Source organism: Siniperca chuatsi, linkage group LG17 (assembly GCF_020085105.1).
Source record: "Siniperca chuatsi isolate FFG_IHB_CAS linkage group LG17, ASM2008510v1, whole genome shotgun sequence".
NCBI lineage: Eukaryota > Metazoa > Chordata > Actinopteri > Centrarchiformes > Sinipercidae > Siniperca > Siniperca chuatsi.
The window spans coordinates 3,659,048-3,673,113 of record NC_058058.1 but is presented as its reverse complement, the minus strand read 5'-3'; the positions used below and the strand labels follow the sequence as shown (position 1 = coordinate 3,673,113).

Here is a 14,066-nt window from a genome sequence, read left to right as displayed (position 1 = left end):
TGATCCAGTATGAAGCTGAGGTCAAAGACTTTTCTCATAAACTGTCCCAGTTTGGCTCCTTTCTATTCATTGGCAAATCAGATAACATCATGGGATTATAATGGGACATGAATGGATGGTGAGAAGCTGTGATGAAGAAAGTCATTTAATTTCCATCAAGATCATTTTTGTCACTGAACTTATTTTGCTACATGTTCATGAGTGGTTGAAAGCAACAATGGTTAAATGTTTAATTTGCTTGATAAAATTGTGTGTGTGTGTGTGTGTGTGTGTGTCCTCAGTGAAGTGTATCAGTCTCTGCAGTAGCTTCCAGCTGCAGCAGTCACTTCAGTTTCTGTTCAGTCTGACTGAGGGAGGTTTTTGTACGATGCTTTATCACTGTGTGAACACAGCTTGACTGTTGATATAGTGTTGACTCTTACAGTAGTAAACTGCTGCATCTTCAGTCTGGACTCCACTGATGGTCAGAGTGAAGTCAGAGTTTGATCCACTGCCTGTAAAACGACCTGGAATCCCTGATGCTCGAGTGCTAGCATCGTAAATGAGGAGTTTAGGAGTTTCTCCATCTCTCTGTTGGTACCAGGCTAAACGGTTTGAGCTATGAACATCCTGACTGGTCCTACAGCTGATGGAGACGGAGCCTCCCAGAGCAGAGCTCACTGCTCCAGGCTGAGTCACTGTGTACTGGCCTCTGGACTCTGAGGATACAGAGACAAAAACATAAAGCAGCGTCATGGTTTTGTCAGCTTCATTTCAGAGGGACGGATGTTCGCAGAGGAGAGGAGTTTGATTCTCTGGACTTTACCTGTGAAGCAGCAGCAGAGGAGAGTCCAGATGAGGACGGAGATCAAAGTCATGTTTTTGATGAGGAGGATTTCTGTGGCTTCTGTTGTCATGAAGGACAGCTGTCAGTCATCCAGTGTTCAACTCTCAGGACTATAAACTCTCCCAGAGCACTGGAGCATGGTGCTGCTGATGCAAAGTGGCTCTCTATGGAAATGCTCTGACCGACTCCAACAGGGACTCGGATGATGCTGTTTCCCAATGGATCAATCAGTTTGTCACAAAAATGATTAGGACTTTTTCAAAACCTGTTTTACATGATTTTGGCTTTATTCTTCTAGACATATTTTGTTTCCAAATGTCTCCTTTCTCATTCAAATGTATTGCTAAAGCAATTACTATAAATTTAATAGGAAATTAATATATATATAATAAACATTTGTGTGGAAATTTGTGACTGTTGTTTTTATTGTCACTTTTCATTTCATCTGAAAAAAGTTTAAAAACAGAGACTAATTCTGGTGAGTTTGTTTGTGTCAAAGTCAGAGAGCCGTGTCTCTCTACAGTGAGAGGTTTTTGTATGGCAGCTCAATGAGTTTGTATCACTGTGGTGACGTTGGACGTTGGAAGTAAGTCAAATGTTAAAAATTGTATTCTTTCAGGAGTTATTTTTCTCTTTAATTCTTTAATATTCAGCACTTTGGGAAAAAGTAGATTCCTTTCCATATACATGTATATGTTTTTCCTGAAATATTTCTAAATGATTCAAATAGTTTACTTCAGCAATGGGAATTCAAAAACTCATTGCAGTGAAAATATAATATTAAGCCAGAGAATAAATTATTATTTCCAACTTTACTAGTGTATATGTATATAGTATATATATATATATATATATATAAGAGGGGTCAGAGGGGTTACATGCACAGGATGTGGGATGAATGGTTAGCATTGAGAGCCACAACTATCACTGAAACCAATGAGCTGATATACGCCTCAGCAGCAGTGATCCTTGATCCTAGAGATGCTTGGCTACAAGAGCAACCATGAGAGCACTGAAGCACTCGAAACTGCCAAACAAAGGCTCCAAGCCTTGGCCAGCCGCCTAAAGAGATACACGAGAGATAATGAAGCCAGAAGAATAAACCGGCTTTTCGCAACTCAACCTGCGAAAGTGTACGCTCAATGGCAGGGTAATAACAGCAGAGCAGACCCACCACGGCTGGAAACGGAGCAGTACTGGAAAAGTATATGGTAGAGGGAGGCATCACACAACAGCGATGCACAGTGGCTGGCGGCTCTGAGAAAGGACCACAGCAACCTCCCTGAACAGAACCCAGTCACCATCACAGCGGCAGACATCCAAGAAAGAGTCTCAGGTATGAAGAACTGGACAGCACCGGGCCCTGACAGGATCCACACCTACTGGCTAAAGAAGCTCACTGCACTCCATGAGCAAAAAAATGAACCAGCTGCTAAGAGATGGGACGCACCTGAATGGATCCTGATTCTGAAGGATCCCGCAAAGGGTACAGTCCCATCCTAACAAATAACCTGTCTCTCCACAACATGGAAGCTCATGTCAGGCATCATTGCGGCTAAGATAAGTGGACACATGGATCAATACATGAGCAAAGCACAGAAGGGCATTGGCAGAGGAACCAGAGGAGCCAAACACCAACTCCCGGTTGACAGAACAGTCACCCAAGACTGCAGAGCCCGACACACCAACCTGTGCTCTGCCTGGATTGATTACAAGAAAGCATATGACTCAATGCCGCACACATGGATCACTGAATGCTTAGAGATGTACAACATCAACAGGACTCTAAGAGACTTCATTGCAAACTCGATGAGGCTGTGGAAAACCACCCTTGAGGCCAATGGCAAGCCACTTGCACAAGTATCCATCAAATGTGGCATATACCAAGGAGCTGCTCTGTCCCCACTGCTGCTCTGCATAGGTCTGAACCCCTTCAGCCAAATAATCAACAAGACTGGCTATGGATACCGACTCAGGAACAGGGCCACCATCAGTCACCTCCTCTACATGGATGACATCAAGCTATACGCTAAGAGCGGCGGGACATCGACTCACTGATCCACACCACCAGGATCTACAGCTCTGACATTGGGATGTCATTCGGGCTTGAGAAGTGCAGTCGAATGGTGACAAAGAGAGGGAAGGTAGTCCACACAGAAGGGGTCTCACTCCCAGAAGGAACAATAGCAGACATTGAGGATGGTTACAAGTACCTTGGAATACCACAGGCAAATGGCAACCTCGAAGAGGCAACAAGGAAGACGGCAACGGCCAAATACCTCCAACGAGTAAGGCAAGTCCTAAGAAGTCAGCTCAATGGCAAGAACAAGGCCCAGGCAATAAACAGCTACGCCCTGCCAGTGATCAGATACCCTGCGGGAATAATAAGGTGGCCAAAGGAAGAGATACAGACCACAGACGTTAAGACGCCGAAAAGCTCCTCACCATGCATGGAGGGTTCCATCCCAAATCCAGCACCCTGAGACTGTACGCTAGCCGTAAGGAAGGCGGCCGTGGACTAGTGATTGTGAGAGCCACTATCCAGGATGAAACATCCAAGATCCACAAGTACATCCAAGATAAGGCCCCAACAGATGACGTGCTCAGGGAATGTCTCAGGCAATGGGGAACAGAGGAAGACGTGCTGGAGGAAGGACCATCATGGGAGGACAAACCCCTACACGGGATGTACCACCGGAACATAACTGAAGTGGCTGATATCAAGAAGTCCTACCAATGGCTAGAGTGGGCTGGATTGAAGGACAGCACAGAGGCACTCATCATGGCTGCACAGGAGCAGGCCCTGAGCACCAGAGCAATAGAGGCCCAGATCTACCACACCAGACAAGACCCAAGGTGTAGGCTGTGCAAAGAAGCCCCTGAAACAATCCAGCACATAACTGCAGGGTGTAAGATGCTGGCAGGAAAAGCATACATGGAGCGCCATAACCAAGTAGCTGGCATAGTGTACAGGAACATCTGCACTGAGTATGGACTGGAAACCCCGAGGTCAAAGTGGGAAATACCTCCAAAGGTGGTAGAGAATGACCGAGCCAAGATCCTGTGGGACTTCCAGATTCAGACTGACAGAATGGTAATGGCGAACCAGCCTGACATCGTGGTGGTGGACAAACAGAAGAGGAAAGCTGTTGTGGTTGACGTGGCAATACCAAGTGATGGCAACATCAGGAAAAAGGAACATGAGAAATTAGAGAAGTACCAAGGGCTCAGAGAAGAGCTGGAGAAGGCCTGGAAGATGAAGGCAACAGTGGTGCCCGTGGTCGTCGGCGCACTCGGGGCAGTGACCCCCAAACTGGAGGAGTGGCTACAGCAGATCCCTGGAAGAACACCAGACATCTCTGTCCAGAAGAGTGCAGTACTGGGAACAGCAAAGATACTGCGCAGAACCCTCAAGCTCCCAGGCCTCTGGTAGAGGACCCGAGCTCGAAGGATGAGACCACCCGCGGAGGGTGAAGGACAAAGTTTTTTTTATATTTTGAGCTTTTCATTAGATAACATAGTTATACATATTTAAAGTAATATTTTGTGTGATTTGAGGGATGTACAGGTTTTGTTTGGACTTTTTTTATTGCAAAGGTTTCTGATGCTGATCTATGTCTTTGTATTTTCTTTTCACCGGAAATAGTTGAGAAAACTGTGATCCAGTATGAAGCTGAGGTCAAAACTGATGCCTTTTCTCATTAACTGTCCCAGGTTGGCCTTTATATTCTTCGGAAAATTGAGAACATGAGATTATAATGAGATATGAATGGATTGTGAGAAAATGTGACGGAGAAAGTTATTTGGTTTCCATCAAGATCATTTTTTTGTAGTTAAACTTGTTTTGATACATATTCACTGGTAATTAAAGCAACAATGGTGAAATGTTCAAACTGCTTAATGAATTTGTGTACAGTATGTGTGTGTGTGTGTGTGTGTGTGTGTGTGTCCTCAGTGAAGTGTATCAGTCTCTGCAGTATCTTCCAGCTGCAGCAGTCACTTCAGTTTCTGTTCAGTCTGACTGAGGGAGGTTTTTGTACAACACTTTTCCACTGTGTGAACACATACTGACTGTTGATAACATGAAAACTCTGACAGTAGTAAACTGCTGCATCTTCAGTCTGGACTCCACTGATGGTCAGAGTGAAGTCAGAGTTTGATCCACTGCCTGTAAAACGACCTGGAATCCCTGATGCTCGAGTGCTAGCATGGTAAATGAGGAGTTTAGGAGTTTCTCCATCTCTCTGTTGGTACCAGGCTAAATAGTGGTTGTTGCTCGAAACATAAACATTCTGACTGGTCCTACAGCTGATGGAGACGGAGCCTCCAAGAGCAGAGCTCACTGCTCCAGGCTGAGTCACTGTGACCTGGCCTCTGGACTCTGAGGATACAGAGACAAAAACATAAAGCAGCGTCATGGTTTTGTCAGCTTCATTTCAGAGGGACGGATGCTCACGGAGGAGAGGAGCTTGATTCTCTGGACTTTACCTGTGAAGCAGCAGCAGAGGAGAGTCCAGATGAGGACGGAGATCAAAGTCATGTTTTTGATGAGGAGGATTTCTGTGGCTTCTGTTGTCATGAAGGACAGCTGTCAATCATCCAGTGTTCAACTCTCAGGACTATAAACTCTCCCAGAGCACTGGAGCATGGTGCTGCTGATGCAAAGTGGCTCTCTATGGAAATGCTCTGACTGACTCCAACAGGGACTCTGATGATGCTGTCTATTAATAGATCAATACTTATTTTATTGTGGCTGACATTTGAAATTTGAAGGCTTCCCAGTGTCTTTAATCAGAATAAAATCCACTACAATAAAAAAAAAAAATCTGTTTCACAAAAAAATTTTACTTTTTCTTCTCTTCTACATTCTCATCAGTTCATGTTACAAAACTACTCTGCATTACTCTGTATGAAAAATATATTTGATAGTTTTAATATTTTGGCTCAAGAAATGATAATTTTTGATCAGTATTTAATGTGCATGGCTATTATTCGATCTTTCTCCCAGACTAATGATTTTAAAGTCTGTCGACATGTTTAATTGTGAGAATTTTATCAGTTTGAAAAAGTAGTTCAGTAGTCAGAAATATTCATTTGAATGTTTCAGTAATGAAGCCTGACTGTTGTGATGATTCCTGCTTACATGAAGAGAACACACACATCATTTATGAGGTTTTGGATTGAGACAAGAAATAAATACAATAAAAGCCTCAGTCTTCAGCTTATGTGTAATATTTTTTTCGTAGTGTCCGAGTCAGAACCCACTACTCAGGTTGTATAATGAAAATAAGTTAGTAGTCCCTTCATGCTACACACAGGAAGTTTTTTCTTGCTACTGTCGCCAAATGCTTGCTCATGGTGGAATTTGTTGGGTCTCTGTAAAGGTCTAAACCTGCTCTATAGGAAAAGTGCAATGAGATAACTTCTGTTATGAGTTGGCGCTATATAAATATATTGAAGTGAATTATAAGATATACTGTATGTGTCTTACAAATGAAATGTGACATTGGTAGAAACTTTCATGTTTAAAAGTTTTAGAGTCCAGAAAGTTTAATGAATCGGAGTAATAATAATAATTATAACACACTTTATTTATAGAGCACTTATCAAAACAACAAAGTGCTTCACAGAGAGAGAAAATTAAATACCACAGTGAATGATAAAATAAATGATGGGCAAAAACTAAATAAGAGATAATAACAATAAAGACCTCCAGAGCTTCTCGTGATCACAGCCTCTTTCAGTAACTTTCAGTAAGAGGAGGAGGAGGACTTGACCGCTGGAAAATGGGAGCGTCCCTCCAGTGGAGGGAAGCCCTGCGTTTCAGGATGTCAAACCTGTTTGCCAGTGGGAGTGAAGTAGGGGAGGTGGGCGCTTTGCACCATGTCAGTGCTGCAGTTGACGTGTACTCGAACCCACTTGAGACTTCTCACCACCCCGCCCGACGAGTGACCGTGCCTCCACTGGGACATGGCAAGGAGTAGAAAAGGCCATTGCTTTGGGCTTTGCACCCATGAGGAGCGACTGATCTTCAGGCTTAGCTGAAACAACTTCATGCCCCGGAGCGCCTGTGATGATGGAGCCAAGCCACGAAGGAGTGGGATCATAAGCTAGACTCCCTCAAGCTTAAAATCCTCAATAAAAGCGACCGGCTAGCCTAGCCGCCAGGCAAAAAACAAACCGAGCTGAGCTAGCAGCAGTGGAGGTAGTCCGTTAAACCACGTTGAGTTGACAGCCAACTTAAAATAACTTCAAATAAAGATCCACACGTCCGATGACTAAAAACTTTTACCATGTTAAAACATATGGGTAACAAATAGCCAGGATAAAAGTGTAGCATGAAAAGTGGCTTAAAAACTGGATAAAATGTCAAATCCTGGCGGTTTAAGACGTTGCCTCTGGCGGGCACACCCAACGCCGACGCATGCGTACATGAACTATTAGAGTAAACTACAAAGCCTGAGAAGAATTTATTGCATTAAACATTTGGCATTGAACGCCAAAAAGAGTACGATCTATGCTTGGTTGGAGAACCAGGATTGACAAGTCGTCGCATGGCGTTAATAACACCCTGGATACTGAGATGTCCCAAAGCCTGACCATGAGGAGGAGGAGGAGGAGACTCACATCCTTATTGTGCAGGACTTCCTGCTTTACACCTACGGATCTTTGATCGACGTGCTGAACCAACGGTACTTTATTTCCATCCCATGTGATGAATGCAAAAAGAGGAGGTGCTCTAGAAACTACTACCTGACCCCCCCGGCCTATTTGATGGCCATTTCCGGCCCATGTATTTGAAATACAAGAACTTCTACAAATCTACATTTCAATGACAACTGGGCAACTCCATCTGCTGAGGAAGATAATGTGATAGGATTGAAAGCTTCACAACAGTTAGTGGATGGAAGTTGTGCAGATCGTTTTGGTGTTTCCATGGTCAAGAATGAACTCTAATCGCAGTGTATTTGTTGGGTTTTGAGTTGCATGTAGGGAAAATGTGTTATTGCATTGCTACGTATATCGACAGTTAGAGTTATTTATGTAGATCTCGTCATATTAAGTAGGTCACTTATGTCTTTTGCCTTTGTATGATTTCAGTTGATTTTGAGCTTTTCATTATATAACATAGTATTACATATTTAAAGTAATATTTTGTGTGGTTTGAGCGATGTACAGGTTTTGGATTTCTGATGATGATCTATGTCTTTGTGTTTTCTTTTCATTGGATATAGTTGAGATAACTGTTATCCAGTATGAAGCTGAGGTCAAAACTGATGACCGAGCCATTTCTCATTAACTGTCCCAGGTTGTCCTTTATATTCTTCAGAAAATTGATAAGAACATGAGATTATAATGGGACATGAATGGATGGTGAGAAGCTCTGATGGAGAAAGTCAATTGATTTCAACTAAGATCATTTTTTTCTCATAGAACTTATTTTGCTAGATGTTCATGGGTGGTTAAAAGCAACAATGGTTAAATATTTAATTTGCTTGATGATACTGTCTGTGTGTTTGTGTGTGTGTGTGTGTGTGTGTGTGTCCTCAGTGAAGTGTATCAGTCTCTGCAGTAGCTTCCAGCTGCAGCAGTCACTTCAGTTTCTGTTCAGTCTGACTGAGGGAGGTTTTTGTACGACGCTTTTTCACTGTGTGAACAACCACTGGCTGTTGATTATGTGTCCACTCTGACAGTAGTAAACTGCTGCATCTTCAGTCTGGACTCCACTGATGGTCAGAGTGAAGTCAGAGTTTGATCCACTGCCTGTAAAACGACCTGGAATCCCTGATGCTCGAGTGCTAGCAAGGTAAATGAGCAGTTTAGGAGTTTCTCCATCTCTCTGTTGGTACCAGGCTAAATAGTGGGATGGGCTATTATAATGAATATTCTGACTGGTCCTACAGCTGATGGAGACGGAGCCTCTCAGAGCAGAGCTCACTGCTCCAGGCTGAGTCACTGTGACCTGGCCTCTGGACTCTGAGGATACAGAGACAAAAACACAAAGCAGCGTCATGGTTTTGCCGGCTTCATTTCAGAGGGACGGATGTTCACAGAGGAGAGGAGCTTGATTCTCTGGACTTTACCTGTGAAGCAGCAGCAGAGAGAGAGTCCAGATGAGGACGGAGATCAAAGTCATGTTTTTGATGAGGAGGATTTCTGTTGTCATGAAGGACAGCTGTCAGTCATCCAGTGTTCAACTCTCAGGACTATAAACTCTCCCAGAGCACTGGAGCATGGTGCTGCTGATGCAAAGTGGCTCTCTATGGAAATGCTCTGACTGACTCCAACAGGGACTCTGATGATGCTGTCTATTAATAGATCAATACTTATTTTATTGTGGCTGACATTTGAAATTTGAAGGCTTCCCAGTGTCTTTAATCAGAATAAAATCCACTACAATAAAAAAAAATCCTGTTTCACAAAAAAAATTTTACTTTTTCTTCTCTTCTACATTCTCATCAGTTCATGTTATAAAACTACTCTGCATTACTCTGTATGAAGAAAATATTTGATAGTTTTAATATTTTGGCTCAAGAAATGATAATTTTTGATCAGTATTTAATGTGCATGGCTATTATTCGATCTTTCTCCCAGACTAATGATTTTAAAGTCTGTCGACATGTTTAATTGTGAGAATTTTATCAGTTTGAAAAAGTAGTTCAGTAGTCAGAAATATTCATTTGAATGTTTCAGTAATGAAGCCTGACTGTTGTGATGATTCCTGCTTACATGAAGAGAACACACACATCATTTATGAGGTTTTGGATTGAGACAAGAAATAAATACAATAAAAGCCTCAGTCTTCAGCTTATGTGTAATATTTTTGTCGTAGTGTCCGAGTCAGAACCCACAACTCAGGTTGTATAATGAAAATAAGTTAGTAGTCCCTTCATGCTACACACAGGAAGTTTTTTCTTGCTACTGTCGCCAAATGCTTGCTCATGGTGGAATTTGTTGGGTCTCTGTAAAGGTCTAAACCTGCTCTATAGGAAAAGTGCAATGAGATAACTTCTGTTATGAGTTGGCGCTATATAAATATATTGAAGTGAATTATAAGATATACTGTATGTGTCTTACAAATTAAATGTGACATTGGTAGAAACTTTCATGTTTAAAAGTTTTAGAGTCCAGAAAGTTTAATGAATCGGAGTAATAATAATAATTATAACACACTTTATTTATAGAGCACTTATCAAAACAACAAAGTGCTTCACAGAGAGAGAAAATTAAATACCACAGTGAATGATAAAATAAATGATGGGCAAAAACTAAATAAGAGATAATAACAATAAAGACCTCCAGAGCTTCTCGTGATCACAGCCTCTTTCAGTAACTTTCAGTAAGAGGAGGAGGAGGACTTGACCGCTGGAAAATGGGAGCGTCCCTCCAGTGGAGGGAAGCCCTGCGTTTCCAGGATGTCAAACCTGTTTGCCAGTGGGAGTGAAGTAGGGGGAGGTGGGCGCTTTGCACCATGTCAGTGCTGCAGTTGACGTGTACTCGAACCCACTTGAGACTTCTCACCACCCCCGCCGACGAGTGACCGTGCCTCCACTGGGACATGGCAAGGAGTAGAAAAGGCCATTGCTTTGGGCTTTGCACCCATGAGGAGCGACTGATCTTCAGGCTTAGCTGAAACAACTTCATGCCCCGGAGCGCCTGTGATGATGGAGCCAAGCCACGAAGGAGTGGGATCATAAGCTAGACTCCTCAAGCTTAAAATCCTCAATAAAGCGACCGGCTAGCCTAGCCGCCAGGCAAAAAACAAACCGAGCTGAGCTAGCAGCAGTGGAGGTAGTCCGTTAAACCACGTTGAGTTGACAGCCAACTTAAAATAACTTCAAATAAAGATCCACACGTCCGATGACTAAAAACTTTTACCATGTTAAAACATATGGGTAACAAATAGCCAGGATAAAAGTGTAGCATGAAAAGTGGCTTAAAAACTGGATAAAATGTCAAATCCTGGCGGTTTAAGACGTTGCCTCTGGCGGGCACACCAACGCCGACGCATGCGTACATGAACTATTAGAGTAAACTACAAAGCCTGAGAAGAATTTATTGCATTAAACATTTGGCATTGAACGCCAAAAGAGTAGTACGATCTATGCTTGGTTGGAGAACCAGGATTGACAAGTCGTCGCATGGCGTTAATAACACCCTGGATACTGAGATGTCCCAAAGCCTGACCATGAGGAGGAGGAGGAGGAGAGACTCACATCCTTATTGTGCAGGACTTCCTGCTTTACACCTACGGATCTTTGATCGACGTGCTGAACCAACGGTACTTTATTTCCATCCCATGTGATGAATGCAAAAAGAGGAGGTGCTCTAGAAACTACTACCTGACCCCCCCGGCCTATTTGATGGCCATTTCCGGCCCATGTATTTGAAATACAAGAACTTCTACAAATCTACATTTCAATGACAACTGGGCAACTCCATCTGCTGAGGAAGATAATGTGATAGGATTGAAAGCTTCACAACAGTTAGTGGATGGAAGTTGTGCAGATCGTTTTGGTGTTTCCATGGTCAAGAATGAACTCTAATCGCAGTGTATTTGTTGGGTTTTTGAGTTGCATGTAGGGGAAAATGTGTTATTGCATTGCTACGTATATCGACAGTTAGAGTTATTTATGTAGATCTCGTCATATTAAGTAGGTCACTTATGTCTTTTGCCTTTGTATGATTTCAGTTGATTTTGAGCTTTTCATTATATAACATAGTATTACATATTTAAAGTAATATTTTGTGTGGTTTGAGCGATGTACAGGTTTTGGATTTCTGATGATGATCTATGTCTTTGTGTTTTCTTTTCATTGGATATAGTTGAGATAACTGTTATCCAGTATGAAGCTGAGGTCAAAACTGATGACCGAGCCATTTCTCATTAACTGTCCCAGGTTGTCCTTTATATTCTTCAGAAAATTGATAAGAACATGAGATTATAATGGGACATGAATGGATGGTGAGAAGCTGTGATGGAGAAAGTCAATTGATTTCAACTAAGATCATTTTTTTCTCATAGAACTTATTTTGCTAGATGTTCATGGGTGGTTAAAAGCAACAATGGTTAAATGTTTAATTTGCTTGATGATACTGTCTGTGTGTTTGTGTGTGTGTGTGCATGTGTGTGTCCTCAGTGAAGTGTATCAGTCTCTGCAGTAGCTTCCAGCTGCAGCAGTCACTTCAGTTCCTGTTCAGTCTGACTGAGGGAGGTTTTTGTACGATGCTTTTTCACTGTGTGAACAACCACTGACTGTTGATGTTATGTCCACTCTGACAGTAGTAAACTGCTGCATCTTCAGTCTGGACTCCACTGATGGTCAGAGTGAAGTCAGAGTTTGATCCACTGCCTGTAAAACGACCTGGAATCCCTGATGCTCGAGTGCTAGCAAGGTAAATGAGCAGTTTAGGAGTTTCTCCATCTCTCTGTTGGTACCAGGCTAAATAGTGGGATGGGCTATTATAATGAATATTCTGACTGGTCCTACAGCTGATGGAGACGGAGCCTCTCAGAGCAGAGCTCACTGCTCCAGGCTGAGTCACTGTGACCTGGCCTCTGGACTCTGAGGATACAGAGACAAAAACATAAAGCAGCGTCATGGTTTTGCCGGCTTCATTTCAGAGGGACGGATGTTCACAGAGGAGAGGAGCTTGATTCTCTGGACTTTACCTGTGAAGCAGCAGCAGAGGAGAGTCCAGATGAGGACGGAGATCAAAGTCATGTTTTTGATGAGGAGGATTTCTGTTGTCATGAAGGACAGCTGTCAGTCATCCAGTGTTCAACTCTCAGGACTATAAACTCTCCCAGAGCACTGGAGCATGGTGCTGCTGATGCAAAGTGGCTCTCTATGGAAATGCTCTGACTGACTCCAACAGGGACTCTGATGATGCTGTTTATTAATAGATCAATACTTATATATACAAAAAAGCATATCCTGACTTTACCTGAACTGGCTGTTTATTTATTATATTTTACTGTTTATTTTATGGCTTTTGTGTATTTTATATGTTTTATTTCTTTATATTTCGTCATTCACTGTGGTATTTCATTTATCTTGTTGTGAAGCACTTTGTACTTTGTTTTGATAAGTGCTCTATAAATAAAGTTTTCTTATTATTACTTATTTTATTGTGTCTGACATTTGAAATTTGAAGGTTTCCCAGTGTCGTTAACCAGAATAAAATCCACTACAATAAAAAAATCCTGTTGCACAAAAAAATGTTACTTTTTCTTCTCGTCTACATTCTCATCAGTTAATTTTAGAAAACTACTCTGCATGGTTACTGAGCCCAACAGAACTAGTAGCCTCCTCTGCTGCAGCCAACAAGGTGGAGTTTAGTTTCCCTCATGTAAATTTTATTAATCTCTCTCTCTCTCTGCAATGGGTCGAGTAGTCCCCACCCTGAAGGTGCTGCCCCCCTCCAGCGAGGAGCTGCAGCAGGGGATGGCCACGCTCATGTGCCTGGCCAACAAGGGCTTCCCCTCAGACTGGAGTCTGGCCTGGAAGGTGGACAGCAGCAGCAGCGGCAGCATCAGCTGGGAGGAGAGCAGGAGCCCCGGGGTGCTGGAGAAGGACGGCTGCTACAGCTGGAGCAGCACCCTGAGGCTCCCTGCAGACCAGTGGAGGAAGGTGGGCTCTGTGACCTGTGAGGCCACCCAGGGCTGCCAGACTCCGGTCTCAGAGATACTGAGAAGAGACCAGTGTTCCCAGTCCTGATCTGACTCACTGGGACTCTGCTACTGGTTTTACTCTGCTACTGCTGTCAGTCTGCACTCTCTGTCTCTCTCTCTGGTTCTCTCTTTGTCTCATGACATGTTTCAACATTGATGTGTTCTTGCTTGTTGATGGTTTCAACATTTTAAAACTAAAAAGATTATATTGTGTATTTCAAAAGTGAATTGTCTTTTGACATTTATTATACACTAGGAACAGATTAATGCACGTTGTTACATCAGAAACAGATTTAAGACTGTGGCTATTCTTCTATAGTCGTTCCAGTTTTATATATATATTAATTAACTTTGGTAACAATTCACATAGTAAGACCATTTTAATGGTAAAACACAAAGCTGTTTGTTATTACTAATGTCTACCCTTGTGGAATATCAGTGTGTTGATATGTTCTTAATTTGTATCTAGAAATGATTCTGAAGTTCTGAATTTTACAGTCTAAACTATAATAAGGACCTTTGAGATTAGAAATTAAAAGGAGGGTATCATCTGCATAAAGTCAC

At 42.5% G+C, this 14,066-nt stretch overlaps 1 pseudogene and 3 gene segments (V, D, J or C); 1 reads left to right on the top strand and 3 right to left on the bottom strand.

Moving 5' to 3' along the window:
- Positions 1-4,812: 4,812 nt before the first annotated feature.
- On the bottom strand, positions 4,813-5,430 carry LOC122864330. The segment is given in 2 exon segments: positions 4,813-5,207; positions 5,315-5,430. Coding segments are annotated over 2 exon segments (471 nt in total).
- A 3,026-nt stretch (positions 5,431-8,456) lies between these two features.
- Positions 8,457-8,963, bottom strand: LOC122864336 (annotated as a pseudogene).
- A 3,072-nt stretch (positions 8,964-12,035) lies between these two features.
- LOC122864335 lies at positions 12,036-12,817 on the bottom strand. The segment is given in 2 exon segments: positions 12,036-12,393; positions 12,501-12,817. Coding segments are annotated over 2 exon segments (414 nt in total).
- Positions 12,818-13,192: 375 nt separating this feature from the next.
- Positions 13,193-13,657, top strand: LOC122864338. The segment is given in 1 exon segment: positions 13,193-13,657. A coding segment is annotated over 1 exon segment (336 nt).
- Positions 13,658-14,066: the final 409 nt, after the last annotated feature.